General features: G+C 49.4%; 1 protein-coding gene and 1 non-coding gene across 2 annotated transcripts in view; both read right to left on the bottom strand.

Moving 5' to 3' along the window:
• Positions 1–700: 700 nt before the first annotated feature.
• MED26 (mediator complex subunit 26) overlaps positions 701–16,024 on the bottom strand; it is a 50,720-nt gene continuing 35,396 nt past the window's right edge. Inside the window, exons 2-3 of the mRNA XM_036241011.1 lie at positions 4,177–4,251; positions 701–3,739 (exon numbers count right to left, since the gene is read on the bottom strand). Coding sequence (XP_036096904.1) covers positions 2,087–3,739; positions 4,177–4,251 — 1,728 coding nt within the window. The 3' untranslated portion in view covers positions 701–2,086. The remainder of the gene's footprint in view (positions 3,740–4,176; positions 4,252–16,024) is intronic.
• On the bottom strand, positions 10,679–10,841 carry LOC118616718. Its single transcript, XR_004956692.1, has one exon. It is a non-coding gene; the product is annotated as a U1 spliceosomal RNA (small nuclear RNA).

Raw genomic sequence — 16,024 nt, 5'->3', positions numbered from 1 at the left:
CCTCAGCCAGGACATTTTTCTATTTTTGTTCAGATAGAGTGGGAGGGAGAGAGACATCTATGAGAAAGAGACACACTGAAGGGCTACCTCCTGCACGACCCCAAACCAGGGCCAGGGACGAATCACAACCGAGGTGTGTGCCCTTGGCTGGAATCGAACCCACAACTCTGTCCACAGGCAGACACCCTAACCGCTGAGCAAAACAAGCCAGGGCCAAGATGACCTATTCTTGAATGAAAAAACTAGAAAATCAAAATCATCTTATGTAGTTCGAGAGACATGGGGGGAGAATTAAATGATTATCACCTTAGTATCACTTTAGCCCTGGCCAGTTTGGTTCAGCGGTTAGAGCGTCGGCCTATGGACTGGAGAGTCCTGGGTTTGGTTCCCGCTAAGGGCACGTACCTCAGTTGCAGTTTGCCCCTGGTCCCAGTTGGGGTCCTGTGGGTAGCAGCCAGTCCATGTGTCTCTCTCACATTGCTATTTCTCTCTCCTTCCTGCTCTGTCTGAAGATAAATGCAAAAATGTCCTCGGGTGAGGATTTAAAAAAAAAGATTATCACTTTATAGTCAAGGAAGAAAAGTTAAATTTAGCACCAGCCAGATCTAAGCTCCAGGCCTGGGGCTGGGGCCAAGAGGCAGTCTGCCAGACATGGCTCTGCGCCATGCAATGTAAAAACTACAAGTATTTTAGGGGTAAAAAAAAAAAAAAGGTCACACAGCCTGCTTGAGAGGGCTTCTCTCTGGGGCAGGTGAGGTCTGGATGGAGACAGAACATTCCTTGATAGACCCTGGTCTCTCACCCAAAGCCAGCAGGTGACGGGGTGGGAGAAGTAACATGTGGCTCTGAATGAATGAAAAGCAAATGGAGGTCAGTGCCCATGAAGAATGCTAACAGGCTGACTGGGTCACCTGTCCACCTCCCTGCAGTCCCCCGTGGGGCCCGAAGCTTGGACACGTTTTCTTTGCTCCAGGTTTTCTTGGTTTGTCCAGAATCCACAAAGGGCTGATTTGGCTATAAAGGACCAAATTAGAAATGATTCTCAGACCAGTCTGTGCAAATGTTTTTTTTTTTATTTCCACATTTATATCACAAGGTGTCCACTTACTGGACCAAATAGCAAAGTTGCTCCCTTCTGCATCCTGAGAACACAGAAGTCTAGGTACTGTACATTCACTAAGGCTCCTTGTTTTTGCAAATCGCGTTATGACAATAACCATAAGGCAAACGAATCTAAAGGAATGGTCATGAGTGTTTCCAGCGCAGACAGGTTTCCTCTCCAATAGTACAGCTTTACACACCAGTAGCACACACCTGTGGGAACCTTTTGTTTTGGGGATGGGACTCTAGAAAGGTGAAATTTTCTAGATATGTGCAGGAAAGGGAAAAGGAAAAGGAAAATTACTTGGCTGGTGGTCAGATGGAAGAGGGGAATAAAATAAACTCTAGAAAACTTAAAATTTTGCAGCATTTCTTTAAAAACTGGGTTTGAACTGAAACCAAATACCATGGAGTGTGGGTCAAACTGGCTAGCTAGGTGGCCCGCCTCATGCCAGCAGCTTGCTACATCTGCAAAGCTTCTGGAACCATGACAGAAACACTGGCTGGGTGGGGTGCAAACAAAGGCCATAGGGTTGCCCACTGCCTCAAACCCTCAGGGCCAAATTAAAGAACAGAAAACGCAGGTAGGTGATATGCGTGCTTCTGTTGCTTTGTTAAAGGTAACTTCTCCCACAGGTTTTCTGTGCCTGCCTGCAACTGAGGTCCCAGCTTATGGGTGCCGGGAAGTGTCCACACCTCTTTTGGGGTGGGGAACTGACACTTTTTATAGCTGGTTTGCTATAGAGTTCTGAACTCAATTTGCTGGCCTTCCTTCCACGCGGTCCTTCCTTTGTAATTTTGTTAGTAAACTGGTAGCAGCATTTCACAAAAGAAGGAGAATTTTGAGGGAAGAGCTCGGAGAGAACCTCTAGACCCCTGCCCCACCTTCTGCCTCAGCTGGGCTCCAAACCACTGGAGGCTTCCGGGCCCGGCTGCCCTCCTGCTAACTGCAAGGTGGGAATGCACTTAGAGGCCGAGGGGCCAGTCAGTCTAAGCAAACATAAGGCAGAATGTTCAACCGCCCGTCGTCGCCGTGCGGGTCGAGCGATATGCACTGCGTCCAGTCATACCAGTTACCCTGTGTGTCCTGACACCCATTTACCCCTGGCCACTGGTGGGCCTGGATCCTGTTCAGATCGTTCTGCGTGACCTGGCGGCTCAGCCCCGGGAGGTCAGTGGATGGGGCTGGAGGCAGTAGCACGTGTGGCGTCCTGGCCCCGCGCCGGGTGCTTTCCTCCTGCTTCAGGTACTCGGACATGAAATGGTGGGCCCCTGGAGTCTGTGCGCCTGATGATGAAAGCAGGCTGCTCTGCCGGCTTAGGTAGGACTGAATGATCTCATTGCGTGACAGCTCCTTCCAGTTCGTCTGCTCAAAGGGGCTTTGGAGGCTGGCCTTGGCCTCGGGTTTGTCCAGCTCTGTCCTGGTCTGCTCTGTGTGCACAGGGCTGTCGGCCTGCACTGGCTCTTTCTGGGTCAGAGGTTTGATCTGTCTTGTCATGGGGTCAAAAGTGAGCTTCCGCTCTTTTAACCGGACAGGCTTGACACCTGCCTCAGCCACTTGGCCGTCCAAGTTCACGGTGTAGTCACGAGGCCGGTACCTCTTCTTCTTTTTGCTGTCCGAGCCACCGGAAGAGGCCGCGTCGCTGTCCACCCTGGAGGAGTCTGGGGAGAAGCCAGCCCGGGGCAGGAGGGACTCAGCTGGTGGCAACACCACCTTGCAGCCCAGCCCTGCCAGCCGCTGGTGGCCCTCAGGCTGCTCTAGCCAGTGTACTGGGCTCTCCACACTGGGCAACAGCTCAAGCCGCCGCATGGGGGGTGTGGACGGCTGGGCCACTGGCAGCGGTGATGGCACCTGCGTGACATCAAGCGACTGGGGCCGAGGCAAGGGGCTGGGCACAGAGCCCTTGGGTGTGTATGGGCTCCGCTGCCGGGCAAAGGAACCCTCATGCCGTGAGTTCCTGGGACTGAAGGAGCAGTGAGGCGGTCCCTTGGGGTGAGGGGATCCTGAGGTCTCGTCCGCCCTGTCTAGCTGCTGCAGCACTGTAGCCTTGCTCTGCAAGCAGGGCCCAGAGGGCTTGCCCAGACCTGGGGAGCTGGTGTGCGGCCTCACGGCATTGATTGGGATCTTGACACTGTGCTTATCATTCTCACTCTGCTCCAGGCAACTGCCCTCAGGGCCCACGAGCCTTCCACTGTCCAGGGGGCCTGGGAAGCTCTCAGGGCTCCCACCTATCCCATTGGTAGGGAGAGGTGATGAATTGGGGACCAGGGAGTCATGGCTTGCTTTGGAGACCTTGGGAGGTGGCCCAGGGTGGCCGAGATCACGCTGGTCCCCCCGGCGCTTGCGACTGCCCAGCCTGTCCAGCCGCTGCCCAGGCAGTCTCTGGATGTCGTTGCGGTTCTTCAAGTCATGGATGCTCTTGGGTGCGCCAGCCACCCCCGCCTCTGGCCGGCAGTTGTGGGCACCCCCGTTAGCAGAGCCAGGGGCACTTGCCAGCCCCCGCAGCACCACCTCATTCTGGTGCACAGGCTCAATGAGCTTCTGCCAGCTCCGAAGCAGCTTCTTGGCCCGCTTGGCGAGCTCCTCATTCTTGGTCTTCTTGCGGACGTCGTTGATGAGCTTTCCAAGTCGTGTCTCCTACAACCAGAGAGAGACCATGACACATCCCTGTGACCCCTAAACCACTGGCTTACCAGACACAAACCTATAGGGAATTTTGGTCCTTTGTGATATCTCAATTCCGAATCACAGTCCTCAGACCCTAGGGTCCCAGGGCCAGAGGCAGCATTCTCAGAAGCAACAACGTGCAGACTACTGGCACCAAGGCCACTGCAAGGACACTTTGTCAAGGAAGCTTTCTGGATGACAGCACATTGTGGCAAAGGCAACAGCAAACAAAGGGCCCAGGGCCAGTATCACCCACTGTGGCCTCCCCTGGGTATCCCTCTCACCCCCAAGAATCCTGTGGCAGATGGAACCCCAACTCTGGTATTAAACCCACCCCACCCCATTTCCTGCAGTGCCCAAGGAAAGATGACACTCTTGAGCATGTGCTGTGGGCTAGAGACACTCACCTCCAGTGCCTCTTTGGTAATGGGGTATTTCTCCAGGCTGGAGATGACTTCCAGCACCGCCACCATGTTCCGGATCTACAAGATAAGAGCCACTCATCATGCCCCTGCCCTTCTCCCTATCCCAGCCCACTTCACCTCTCCTACACCAAGAGGCAGTGGAGCTGGCATCACCAAAGCCCCTGCCCCATACCTGCTCCCAAGGCCAACATGGCACCTAGCACTCACCCTCCCATCTATGTACATGGCCACATGCTCAAGTGGCCACATAGTCATGATGTTTATGAAACAAGATCTGCTCTTGATCCAGGAGACATACTCTACCCTGCCATCTGATGGGGTGGGAGGCTAACGTGCTTATTACATAAAAGGTACCAAGCTTAAAAGAAAAGATCGAGCCCTGTCGGTTTGGCTCAGCAGTTAGAGTGTCTGTCGGCCTGCAGTCCAGAGAGACCTGGGTTTGGTTCCCGCTAAGGGCATGTACTTCAGCTGCAGTTTGTCCTCGGCCCTGGTTGGGTCGTGCAGCTGGCAGCCACTCGATGTGTCCCTTTCACGTCGATATTTCTCTCTCTCTCCCTCCCGCTCTGTCTGAATAAAAAATGGAAAAACGTCCTCGGGGGGGATTAAAAAAAAAAAGAAAGAAAGAAAGACAAGATTGAGCCCTGGCTGGTGTTGCTCAGTGGACAGAGCATCAGCCTGTGGACTAAAGGATCTCAGGTTTGATCCCAGGCCCAGTCAAGGTCGTGCGGGAGCAAACCAATCAATATGTCTTTCTCACACTGATGTTTCTCCCCCTCCCCCTCTAAAAAAAATCAATGGGAAAATATCCTCAGGTGAGGATTAACAACAAAAAATTGAGACGTAATAATCTTATAGATGTGGCTACATTAACATTACCTTTAGAGTTCATCCAAAGACCATAAACAGCAAAAAGTCACAAGGTGGGAGAAGACAAATGCCACAGGGCCCTGAGGATCCCAATCTGGAACATACAGAGACCCTGGGCAGAACACAGGAGATTGTATAGTACCAATGCTCAAGTCTGCTAGTAATCAGGAAGTGCAGACTGAACCTTCAAGTGAAACTGCACATACCCACCTGGCAGAAATGGTACCTGACAAATAACCAGGGAATTCTTTTCTTATTTAGTATAGCTGACTGGGAGTGATGGGCTTTGTCTGGTACAAACACATGTGTATATCTTATGACCAAACAATAACCTCCCTTTACGACACTTGCAATAATGTGTTTCCATATGTCACCACCTTGTTTTAGTTGTTGCAACAACCCCAGGGTAGGTATTATCATCACCATCACATTCTACAGAAAGGAGATAACACAGAAAATTGCAGGTCACGTGTTCAAATGTTATGATGACACCAGTGTCCTGTAAGAGTTGAAGGAACAGCCTGGCCGGTGTGGCTAAGTGGATTGAGCATCATCCCATGGACTGAGACGTCCCAGTCAAGGCACATGCCCAGGTTTCAGGCTCAATCCCCAGTTGGGGGCATGCAGGAGGCAGCCAATCAATTTTTCTCTCTCACATCGATGTTTCTCTCTCCCTACAAATAATAATAATAAAAGAGTGGTATTTATTTTTTAAAAAAGAGTTGAAGGAACAGAGTGAGAAATTCAAGAGTCATAGAAATAAGCAGACTGCAACTTTTGTGCACCAACAAGATGGAGCTCAAACCATGGGGAGGGAAGTGTCACATAAAATATATATGGCTGATTCCACTTACACCAAATACCGCAGCATACTGAAGATTAATTCAAAATGAACTATAGACCTAAACTTGAAAGCAAAGACTCTCGGGCTTCTAGAAAAAACAAGAGAACACCTTTGCCACTTTGGAGTAGAGAAAGATTTCTTACGAGCCCCAAAACACTAACCAACCAAGAAAAAAATATGGACAAACTGGAATCTGGCTTTATCAAAATTAAGAACTTGGACTTACTAAAAGACCCTGTTGATGAAGGGGCAAACAATGGCTTGGGAGTACATGTTGACAAAACATCCCCGCTGACGGATTTGAGTACAGAATAAGTAAAGAACTCCTGCAGCTCCACAAACCCAGCAGCTGCAGGTTTCCAGTGGGCCGGCTGGAGGGGGAAAAGCCCACACCCTGAGTAAGCTCCCTCTCCCAGACAAGCACACATACTACAGCAGAGTTATGTAGGCACAATACAGTAAAGAAAGGTACACCTCCCACCCAGCCACTGCAGCATTTCCTTGTAGCTTTCACAGAAATGTTCCTTGCATACAAAAGCTTGTGCACATACGCATCCCATATTTAAAAAAAACAAAACATGGTTTTTCTGTCTTGCTTTTTCTCACTAACATCTGAAATGTCCAGCAGCACAGATCCCTCTTTTGCTCAGCATTCCAGTGAGGGAAGGCTCCACTGAGCAGTGCCTGTGGGGGGACACTTAGGTGTTTTCACTGGCTGTTACAGACAAAGCTTCGATCACTACTATGAACAGATTTGACTTTGGGCTAACAGGCCAAAGGATAGGAGCTGTGACCTCCAAGGCCATGAACTACTGTAATTAGCCCGTAGGGAGGCTGCTCCCATTAGAAGGTAAGGAAGCCTGTTTCCCACATCCTTGACAGCACTGTGGTGTCAGTTTCCTCTTGCTGCCAAAGTGTTCATACGTGATCACAGACTGAGCTGCTTAAACGAGATGCATGCATCATCCCAGTTATTGGAGGTGAGGAGTGTGCTTGGGTCTCCTTGGGCTGTGATCCAGACGTTGGCAAACTGCCCTCCTTTTGAGGGGCTCTCAAGGGCTAGTTTCCTGTTCCTTCAGGTGTTGGCACAATTCAGTTCCTCAGTGCTGCGGAACTGAAGTCCCTGTTCTCTTTGTCGCTGTCATATGAAGGCCATCCCCAACTTCTGGGAAACACTGCATTCCCTGGCTTGCGCACACCTCTTCCCCTTCAAAGTCAGCAATGTGTAGAGAGAGCCCTCACATCACCTCTGACCAGTCAGGAAATGGTCTCTGCTTGTAAAGATTCCGTATGTCACCATCTTGTTTAGTTAGTGATATCAGGCTGGACCCACCTGGACAATCCAGGTCTGCTCCCTTGGCTACAAAAGCCCCTTCTGCCATATAAGGTACCATGTATCCAGGTACTGGGTACTAGGATGTGGATATCATTGAAGGCTGTTACTCTGCTGGCCTTGTGTATTCCTGGCTTTTCCTATTTGCCCCATTTCCAGTTGAAGGCAGCATGAGTGTAAATCGCAGTGAACATAAAGCATGATAGTAGCCCTCACTGTACCCAAAAGAGCTCTCACAAAGCTGCCCCTGCCAGGGGTCAACTTATACCCTGGCAACAATTGTCTCATCTCATGATGTTTTCATTTGAGGCTGTGGCCATGAACACATCCAGCTGGCTCCAAAAAGCTACCTCAAATTAAGCCAAGGGAGAGGGTCTGAGAGGAGACACAATCAACCCCCTACATACCTCTAATGTGCCTTGAGCAGGGATGGAGTGCAAAAGGAAACTGCAGTGAGGAGGCCAATTGCACAGGGAGAGCAAAGCCACCAGCCCCCCTATCCCCAGCCCTAGGATTCTGGCCCTGACAGGGTCCTGAGCTTGCCACATGGCCCATCTCCACTCCAGTGATCTCACCCTGGTATATTTAGAGCCCTGGGTCCCTACACACTCCTGAACTAGCAATCCCTGCAGAGTAAACCCAGCAGCACAAAGTGTCCTTGTCCTTGGGCAGACACTGTCCAACAGCCAGACAGGAGGGAAAGGCAGAATACCTGGGCAGCCCAGGGATGGCAGCCAGCTGGGGTCACAGACATCCCATAGTCAGTACCCTCCTTGGAAGCTTCACTGAAGCTGAGACAGGTCAGGCCTGCGTGCCCCGCCATAACTCAGGTGGAATGCAGGGAGGCCCTCAGCCCTGTGGAAAATGCTGCCTTCTGCCTCCCTCCTTCTGCCCCGGTTTCATGGAAGTTTGGGACCTTCCCGGGGGCTCATCCCTCTGGCTCTGTGCCCCCTTTGGGCCATGATGGAGAGGGCATTGAGCACTCTGTGGGAAGTAGTACCTGGGTATTACAGATAGAATCAGTCTGCAGATCTTGAGAAATGCTACCAGGAGTTTGTCCCCAAGCTCTGGCCCTTACCACAATGGACAGGCAGGAGCCTGGAAGGGTCTGTTCAGTGTCAGATCGGGCCTCTTGCCTCAGATCCAGCAGGCAGTGTCACCCCGGACACCCTGTTGGTAGGCAGTGGCCCTGACCACAAACAGAAGGCTTCTGAACCTGCTTTACTAATCCCACCTACCCACTCACGAGCAGCAAGCTGCCCACCCTGAATGACAGGGCTTGTGGGTAGCAGACACACCAAGTTGATATAGCCAAGGGGAGACTCCCATCCATGCTCGATGACTGCAAAGCCCAGAATGGGTCCTCAGGGCAAAGATGTGGGTGTCAGCTGAAAGGCAGGCAGGTATGCCTGTGCTAAGGGTGTCAACCGAGTGGGGCCTCCTAGGGTGGATATCAGAGGTCCCAGGGCCTTGGGAGATGGTGAGATGGCAAAAAAGCCTTGGAGAGAGGGGAGAGGGAACCAGACTGAAGACAGTGGCATGAGCTCATCCTAATCTTTAATGACACTTTTAGGCTACTGAAGAAATGATGCCACCTGGAGCTTGCTATAAAATAATCCACTTGGGTGTCTGTAGGGGGGATGAAGGGTAGAGGAAACAATGTTGATCTGGTAAGAAGGGTTTTAAGTTGGTATCTAATGATGCCAGGATGGTTATATTATTCTAATTTTGTTTGAAATTTACCACAATATAAAAAGAAAGGTTACTAAATTCATCTATTTCCTTATATCTGGATGGGATACTCTACTAGACCTACAATGGCAGGGCAGCCATGTGGAGGTGAAGTGAGCAGATAACTGTTTTCCAATTCCTCACAGTGGCTTTGTGCTGCACCACCTGGTGCCTGTGTGGGGAGGAGGCCCAGGGCTGGGTGGTTACAGTGAGCCTATCTCCAGGCCCCTTAACCTTGGGTTCAAACTACCAGGAACGTGATATCAAAACAGCCCACACACCTGGGTTGCAAAGGGCTTGGGGTCCGGGTCTCCCTGCTAAAGATCCCAGAAGGCCAGAACCTGCTATGTAGTTCCTTCATGTAGTAGAGGCCCACCTGCCCTAGACATCAAATTTGGGGGGTAGGGGAAGGTGGTGCATGCACGCTACAAGGTCCACAAGGGTCTCTCCAGAGGGCGTCAGCCACGAAGGGAAGAACTGATAAGAGGGGTCCCTGGCTTTTGATGTTACAGTAGACCATGAGCCCTTGTACACCTGTGGATGCCATCACTCTGTTTCAGGGGATAAGTAGTAAACCCCAAGCCCTGAGTAATTATCACCCAGGAGGTATTTCCACCCTGATATGAAACAAAGAACCGAGACAAAGCTTTGGAGTTTGTGAGGCCCCTGGTTCACGGCCTTCTTTTCTCCATGCATCAAGGAGTCCCACCTCCACCGGAAATACCCAACCTCTTGGTAATGAAGCTGGACATGGGCAGCAGTGCTGAAAATGAGGAAATCCTGCACTTCCTGAGATCTGAGCACCGGTGGGATCACCTGGCCTGATTCTCACAGGACCACTACCTATTGGATTCTTCCAGGGGCTAAACTCTGGCTTTTCACCCTTGAAACCCCACTTTACAGATAAGGAAACTGAGGGTCCAGGGCTCACCATGCAGCTAGAAGGTGGTGGACTGTGGCCTTACTTAAGCATCCCACCCACATACTCTCCCCGACCTGCTACAAAAGGGAAATGCCACACAGGGCCAGCATCTTCATGCCTAGCAGCATTTTCAGATGGTCTCCAGGCTGTCTCTGCCTTTCTCCCTAAAGCCAGGGAGACCCACACTCTCCCGCCAAAGTCGAGTCTTCAGCACACCCCCAAGCCTCACCCTGAGCTGTAAGCCATTTAGTAAATGATGATGGCACTGGGGCCTGCTTTCGTCCAGGCACCAAATGGCACACACTGAGGACAGACTCATGCACTGTCTGGCCAGTCTCCCAGCCACCCTGTGGGCCTGCATCTGTGTGGCAGCCCACACCAACTTGTTCAGTGGGCTCAAAGCAAGACAGGTCAGCAGTAAAAACTAGTTCAGTTAAAAAACCAACAATGTGAAAGTCATCTTTTTTGTTGCTGTTGTTAACCCTCGCCAAGGATATTTTTCCATTGATTTTTATTTATTTATTTATTTATTTTTATCCTTACCCGAGGACATTTTTCCATTTTTTGTTCAGATGGGGGGGGGGGGGAGAAACATCAACGTGAAAGGGACACATCGAGTGGCTGCCACCCACACGACCCAACCAGGGCCAGGGACAAACCACAAGCGAGGTACATGCCCTTAGCGGGAACAGAACCCGGGTCTCTCCAGACCGCAGGCCGACGCTCCAACTGCTGAGCCAAATCAGTCAGGGTTGATTTTTATTTATTAACAAAAAAAATTTTCCCCCAGAGGAGAGTGTGAAAGCAGTCCCCCACTACCACAAATTATGCAGTCAAGTATCTACAACTGGGGAAATCACAGGGGTCAGTACATCTGGAGTGCAATGGATAAACCTCACTGTGAGAAAACCACCTTTGTGATCATGGTATCTCCCCTTCCAGGTAAGTATTCCATTGATTTTTAGATAGAGTGGAAGGGAGAGGGGGAGAGAAAAACACTAATGTGAGAGAGACACATCAACTGGTTGCCTCCTGCATGACTCCAACCAGGGCCAGGGATGGAACCTGAGACCAAACTGGCCAGGGCTTTTTCTTTCTTTTAAAATGCAAAATGATCTAGATGACAACTTATAAAAACCACTTAGCTCAAAAGACTATGGAATTGTTCAGCAAGCAAGCAGTCTTTCCAAACCAAACCATGCCACACAGTTGGCAGCCAGAAGCAACCAGATTTTGAGTCTGTCAATGTGCAGAGCCTTTCAATGCCATCCCCAGCTGAGTCATGGTTCCCTGCCAGCCACACAGTGGGAGCCAGTGGTGTCTGCTGAGGGTGTGTGCACAGGGTGAATGAAACTGGGCTTTGCTGAACAAGTATGTGTGATTTTGTACCAGCAGCACCATTTTCAGCCACAGCCAGTCTTCCTGCTTCTGATCAACTCCACACATGTCCCCTGGTGGATGCTGTTCTGTGACTCAAACTGCCTCTGTTATAAGCTGATGCAAAGAGGCGTCTCACCCAATCTCCCTGAATAATAGAAGTCAGTGCCTAATCCTCCTCCTTGGTTCTGGAAGATGCAGCCTCCTTGGCCCTGCTCTGCCTTGCCTGATCCCACAGCCAGAAAAGAGACAGAAGAACCCTCCCTTGGGCAGGTGCCATGCCAGTGCTCTGCCTGGCGAAGGTACCGTCCACCAACAGGACCCCATAGAAGCCTCATAGCCACAGGAGCAAAGTCTCTCTCAGAAGAAGAACGATACTGGGGTGGGGAGTGGGGGGTGTCCTAGGTGCAGCTGCCAAGCTCACCACTTGCAAAAGCACAATAGCACTTCCTCATCAGTGGGGCCCATCTGCTCCCCAGGAACATCCACAGCTGGAGCATGCCCAATATCTGCAGAGCACCCACAGCCAGAGCATGCAACTAAAGCTGTAACTCGGCTCAGGGGATGGAAAGTCCCACCTGGGCCCAGACAGCAGCAGAGTACAGCCTGCATGCACCCCATGAGCAGCCTAAGAAGAGGAGGCCCAAGACCCAGGGCAGCTCCTGGAGTTCCTCATCAGCACCCAAGCATGAGTGGAGTGGCTGCCATCTATGAGACCTCTTCAAAAGAGGCACTCCTCTCCACAGCCCCAGTACCCAAGCTGTACCCCCCTCTCCTTTATATCTCATAGCCCTTTCCAACAAAACTATGAACTTAAATTCTCCTGACCCCTGAATTAGGTCAACAGGATGTACCATTCTTTTTTTTTCTATGAAGATAAAACATTTTTTTAAATTTAATTAATTACTGTTTGTTACAGATGTTTCTCCTTTTCCCCCCACTGATACTCCCCTCCCCCAGGATGTACCATTCTGATTGTAATCGGCCCTTTTTGAGAATTCTCAACTTTCATTCCTACACTGAAACAACTGGAAAGTTGAACGCCAAGCAGACCATTTACTTCTGCCAGACATGCTCACAGAAGGGTCCGGTTGGCAGTGTATCTGATGACAGCACTCCGGGTGAGGGTTTCCCCTCGCAGCCTTGCTCCTATAGGTACAGCCAGTAAGAATACCAGCTGTACAATATGGAATGACACAATGCTCAAGGGAGGGACACACACAGTGCTCAAACCACATGCACGTGGAAAATGGGTGATCTAAAACAAGAATGAGCCAGCTTTTCAGGAACTGATGGGGGCCAACCTCCTAGAGACTGTTAAGTAAAACAGCAAAGTGAAAACAGTACACTCTTATGCTGCCGACTGAAAACACCCAGCCCCCACTGCTGGGCAGAGACACAGCAGGGCCCAACTCTGACATAAGCAAGACCAGCCACCAACCTGAGCCCGTTCTCTGTAAGCTGGGAAGCCTAGGAAGAATGTTGGGAAAAGCTCAGATCATGTCTGTAGGTCCTGACCACTGTCCTTGGAGACTGTGTCTTTGGGAGCCGGGCATGCTTGGCACACTCGCCGCCACGCTGCTCTATGGCTCTAGTGCAGTGCACCCCTCCCTCAACCTGTTACCCCACACTCCTGGGCTGTGTGTGGGGCAGTGGGAATAATAGCACCAGGCAAAAGGACCTTCTCAGTGGGCATTCCTGTAACAGGGGCCACTGTGAAGAAAACTAAGGTCACTGTCACTCATGGAGGCTACCTCTGAGACACACAATAAGTCAAACAGTCAGACATCAATGTAAGATGGACACACATTCCCCACAACCCAGCAATCCACTCCAGGGTACAGAACAGAAACACAAGTACCAAGAATGGTGGGCCAGGCAGCCACACTCAGAACAGCCCCAACTAAAAAACACCCATATGGCTATGGCCAAAGTATAAGTGATGACTAAATCACGGGCTAGCTATTCAACATAGAACAAAGGAACTACCGCTACACACAGCATCAAAAATAAATCCCCAAACTGTCAAGTGAAAACCCAGATACAAAAGAATACATTCTGTATTGAAATGCAAGACTTCTTGATGGTGACAGAAGTTGGGGGTGAAGAGCGACCAAGAGATTGACCTAAAGTGGCTTCTAGAGAAATACTCTATTTTTTGATGTGCCTGGGGTGGGGGTTACTTGGGTGCATTAACTTCATAAACATTTACTGAAATGTAAAATATACAAGTACTTTTCTGGATGTATGCTATACTTTAATATGAAGCTGGTCCTAGGGGCCATCCTGTCCCAGAAACAAATGCCAGAGCTGCTGGGGTTGAGAGGAGGGGAAGGCATTGGCAAGCCAGTCCTTCACTCCCTTCTCCACAGAACAAGGTCTGAGACCTGCTGCACCATGAGCCCAGGATACCTCTGAGACACACAATGTGCACTATGCTTCACAGCTCACAGAGATGTCCACACGTTCCTGCCCTGGGCAGGGGTCAGTCTGGGGAGGACAAGGGCACTCTGAAGGTTCCAGGAAAGGAGCGCTCAGTAAGCAGCTCAGTGTTCCCAGGAGGAGCAAGTCTAAGGTTACTGGAGCAAGGCAGGCAGGCAGCTCCCACTGCCTGGGCATCGCCTGCCAGCAGCATGCTGGACATCTGTCTTCTACCACCTGTGGTCTCCTCTGAGATCACAAATCTCCACAGTAATAATTATGCTGCTGCCCCAACAAGGAAGCCAGAACACCTGTGACATACCCAGCCACAGGTTCATTTATAACCTAACCTGCTAACCTAACCTGTGTAGTCAGCACAGGCCTGCCTCCATGCAACAGGCCATTAGCAAGTCATACTGGTGTCCTGGGAAGAAATGGACAGTTGTCTCAAGGGAAGGCAATGGACAGTTAGGATAAGGAATCTGCATGCCTACACCAGGAAGGAGATAGCAAAGGGAGATTAGAAATTAAAGTGGGGAGGCAGATAACACTTAAAAATCGACGTAATGGCCCTGGCCAGTTTGGCTCAGCGGTTCGAGCATTGGCCTGCAGTTCAGAGAGACCTGAGTTCGGTTCCCGCAAGGGCGCATACCTCGGTTGCAGTGTGTCCCCGGCCCTGGTTGGTGGTGAGGGTGGCAGCCACTCGATGTGTCCCTTTCACGTCGATGACTCTCTTTCTCCCTCTCTCTCTCTCTCCCTCTCTTTCCCTCCCATTCTATCTGAACAAAAAAATGGAAAAATGTCCTCGGGTAAGGATTAAATAAATAAATAAATAAAATAAAATAAAAATCGACATAATTTGCCATAATAAAAGGCAAAATTGAAAAAGTCTTATTATGATCATTCCAATCAATATAGAAAAACATTTGCAAAATTGGACCTCTATTCCTAATAAAAACCCTCAGCAAACTAGGAACAGAAGAAAACTTCCTCAGCCTGATAAAGTGCTTCTATGCTCACAGCTAATGCCCTATTTGATGGTGAGAGGCTGAATATTTGCCCTCCAAGAACAGATACACGACAAGGATGTGAGTTCACCCACTTCTATTCACTCTTGTCAGGAGGTTCCAGCCAGTATAATAAAGCAAGGGAAAAAAAGACATCCAGCATGGGAAAAAGGAAGTAAATCTGTCTTTATTCACAAATAACAGAAGAGTCTATATGGAAAATCTTAACAGAATTTACAAGTAAAAAACATAGCTGAGAAATTAAGAGGTCTCAATTAGTGGAGAGATACAGCGAGTTAATGGACTGGAAGAGTCAATATTTTTAAGATGTCAATTCTCCCCCAAACTGATCTATAGATTCAATGCAATCCCAATCAAAATTCCATAAGGGTCTTTGAGAAAAACTGACAAGTTGGTTCTAAAAGTTACATGGAAATACAAAGGTCCCAGACTAGCCAACAAACTCTGAAAAGAAGAAAAGTGGAAGACTCACATTATCTGACTTTAAGACTTATGTAATCAAAGCAGTTGTGGTATTGGAGTATACAGACAAAAATATCATAAAATAGAATAGAGTCTATCAGCAGACCCACACATACATGATCAGCTGATTTTTAACAAAGGTATTAAAGCAATTCAATAGGGAACAAAAAATGCTGAAATAATCAGATAGCCGTATGCAAAAAACAACAAAAAAATAACCCTCGACTCCTACATCACAGGCTAAATAATTATCTCAAAATGGACCATAAACCTAAATATAATTAAGAGTAAAAACTATAGAACATCTAGAAGAAAACATAGGAGGAAAATCTTAGTGATCTTAGGTTTGGCAAAGACTTAAGAGATGACAAAAAGCACAAACTATAGAGAAAGCATAAACTGGACTTCACCAAAATTGAAAATCTTTGCTCTTCAAAAGATGACTGTTAGCCCTGGCCGGTTTGGCTCAGCGGTTAGAGCGTCGGCCTGTGGTCCTGAGAGACCCGGGTTCGGTTCCCGCTAAGGGCACGTACCTCGGTTGCAGTTTGTCCCTGGCCCTGGTTGGGTCATGTGGGTGGCAACCCCTCGATGTGTCCCTTTCACGTCGATGTTTCTCTCTCTCTCTCTCCCTCCCACTCTATCTGAACAAAAAAAAAAAAAAAAAAAAAAAAAGATGACTGTTATTAAAATGAAAAGGCAAGCCAAAGATTGGGGGGTAGAAATCATATATCTAAGAGAGGACTTGTATCTAAAACATAAACACTCTCTCAACTCAGTAATTAGGCAAATCCCCTCCCCCCGGGGGTGGGGCACGGCACATGATCTAAACAAACAATCAGTGGGAC

This window comes from Molossus molossus, unplaced genomic scaffold (assembly GCF_014108415.1).
Source record: "Molossus molossus isolate mMolMol1 unplaced genomic scaffold, mMolMol1.p scaffold_m16_p_4, whole genome shotgun sequence".
In the NCBI taxonomy this organism is placed as follows: Eukaryota; Metazoa; Chordata; class Mammalia; order Chiroptera; family Molossidae; genus Molossus; species Molossus molossus.
The sequence above is the reverse complement of the archived record's forward strand: the minus strand, read 5'-3'. Positions and strand labels throughout refer to the sequence as shown.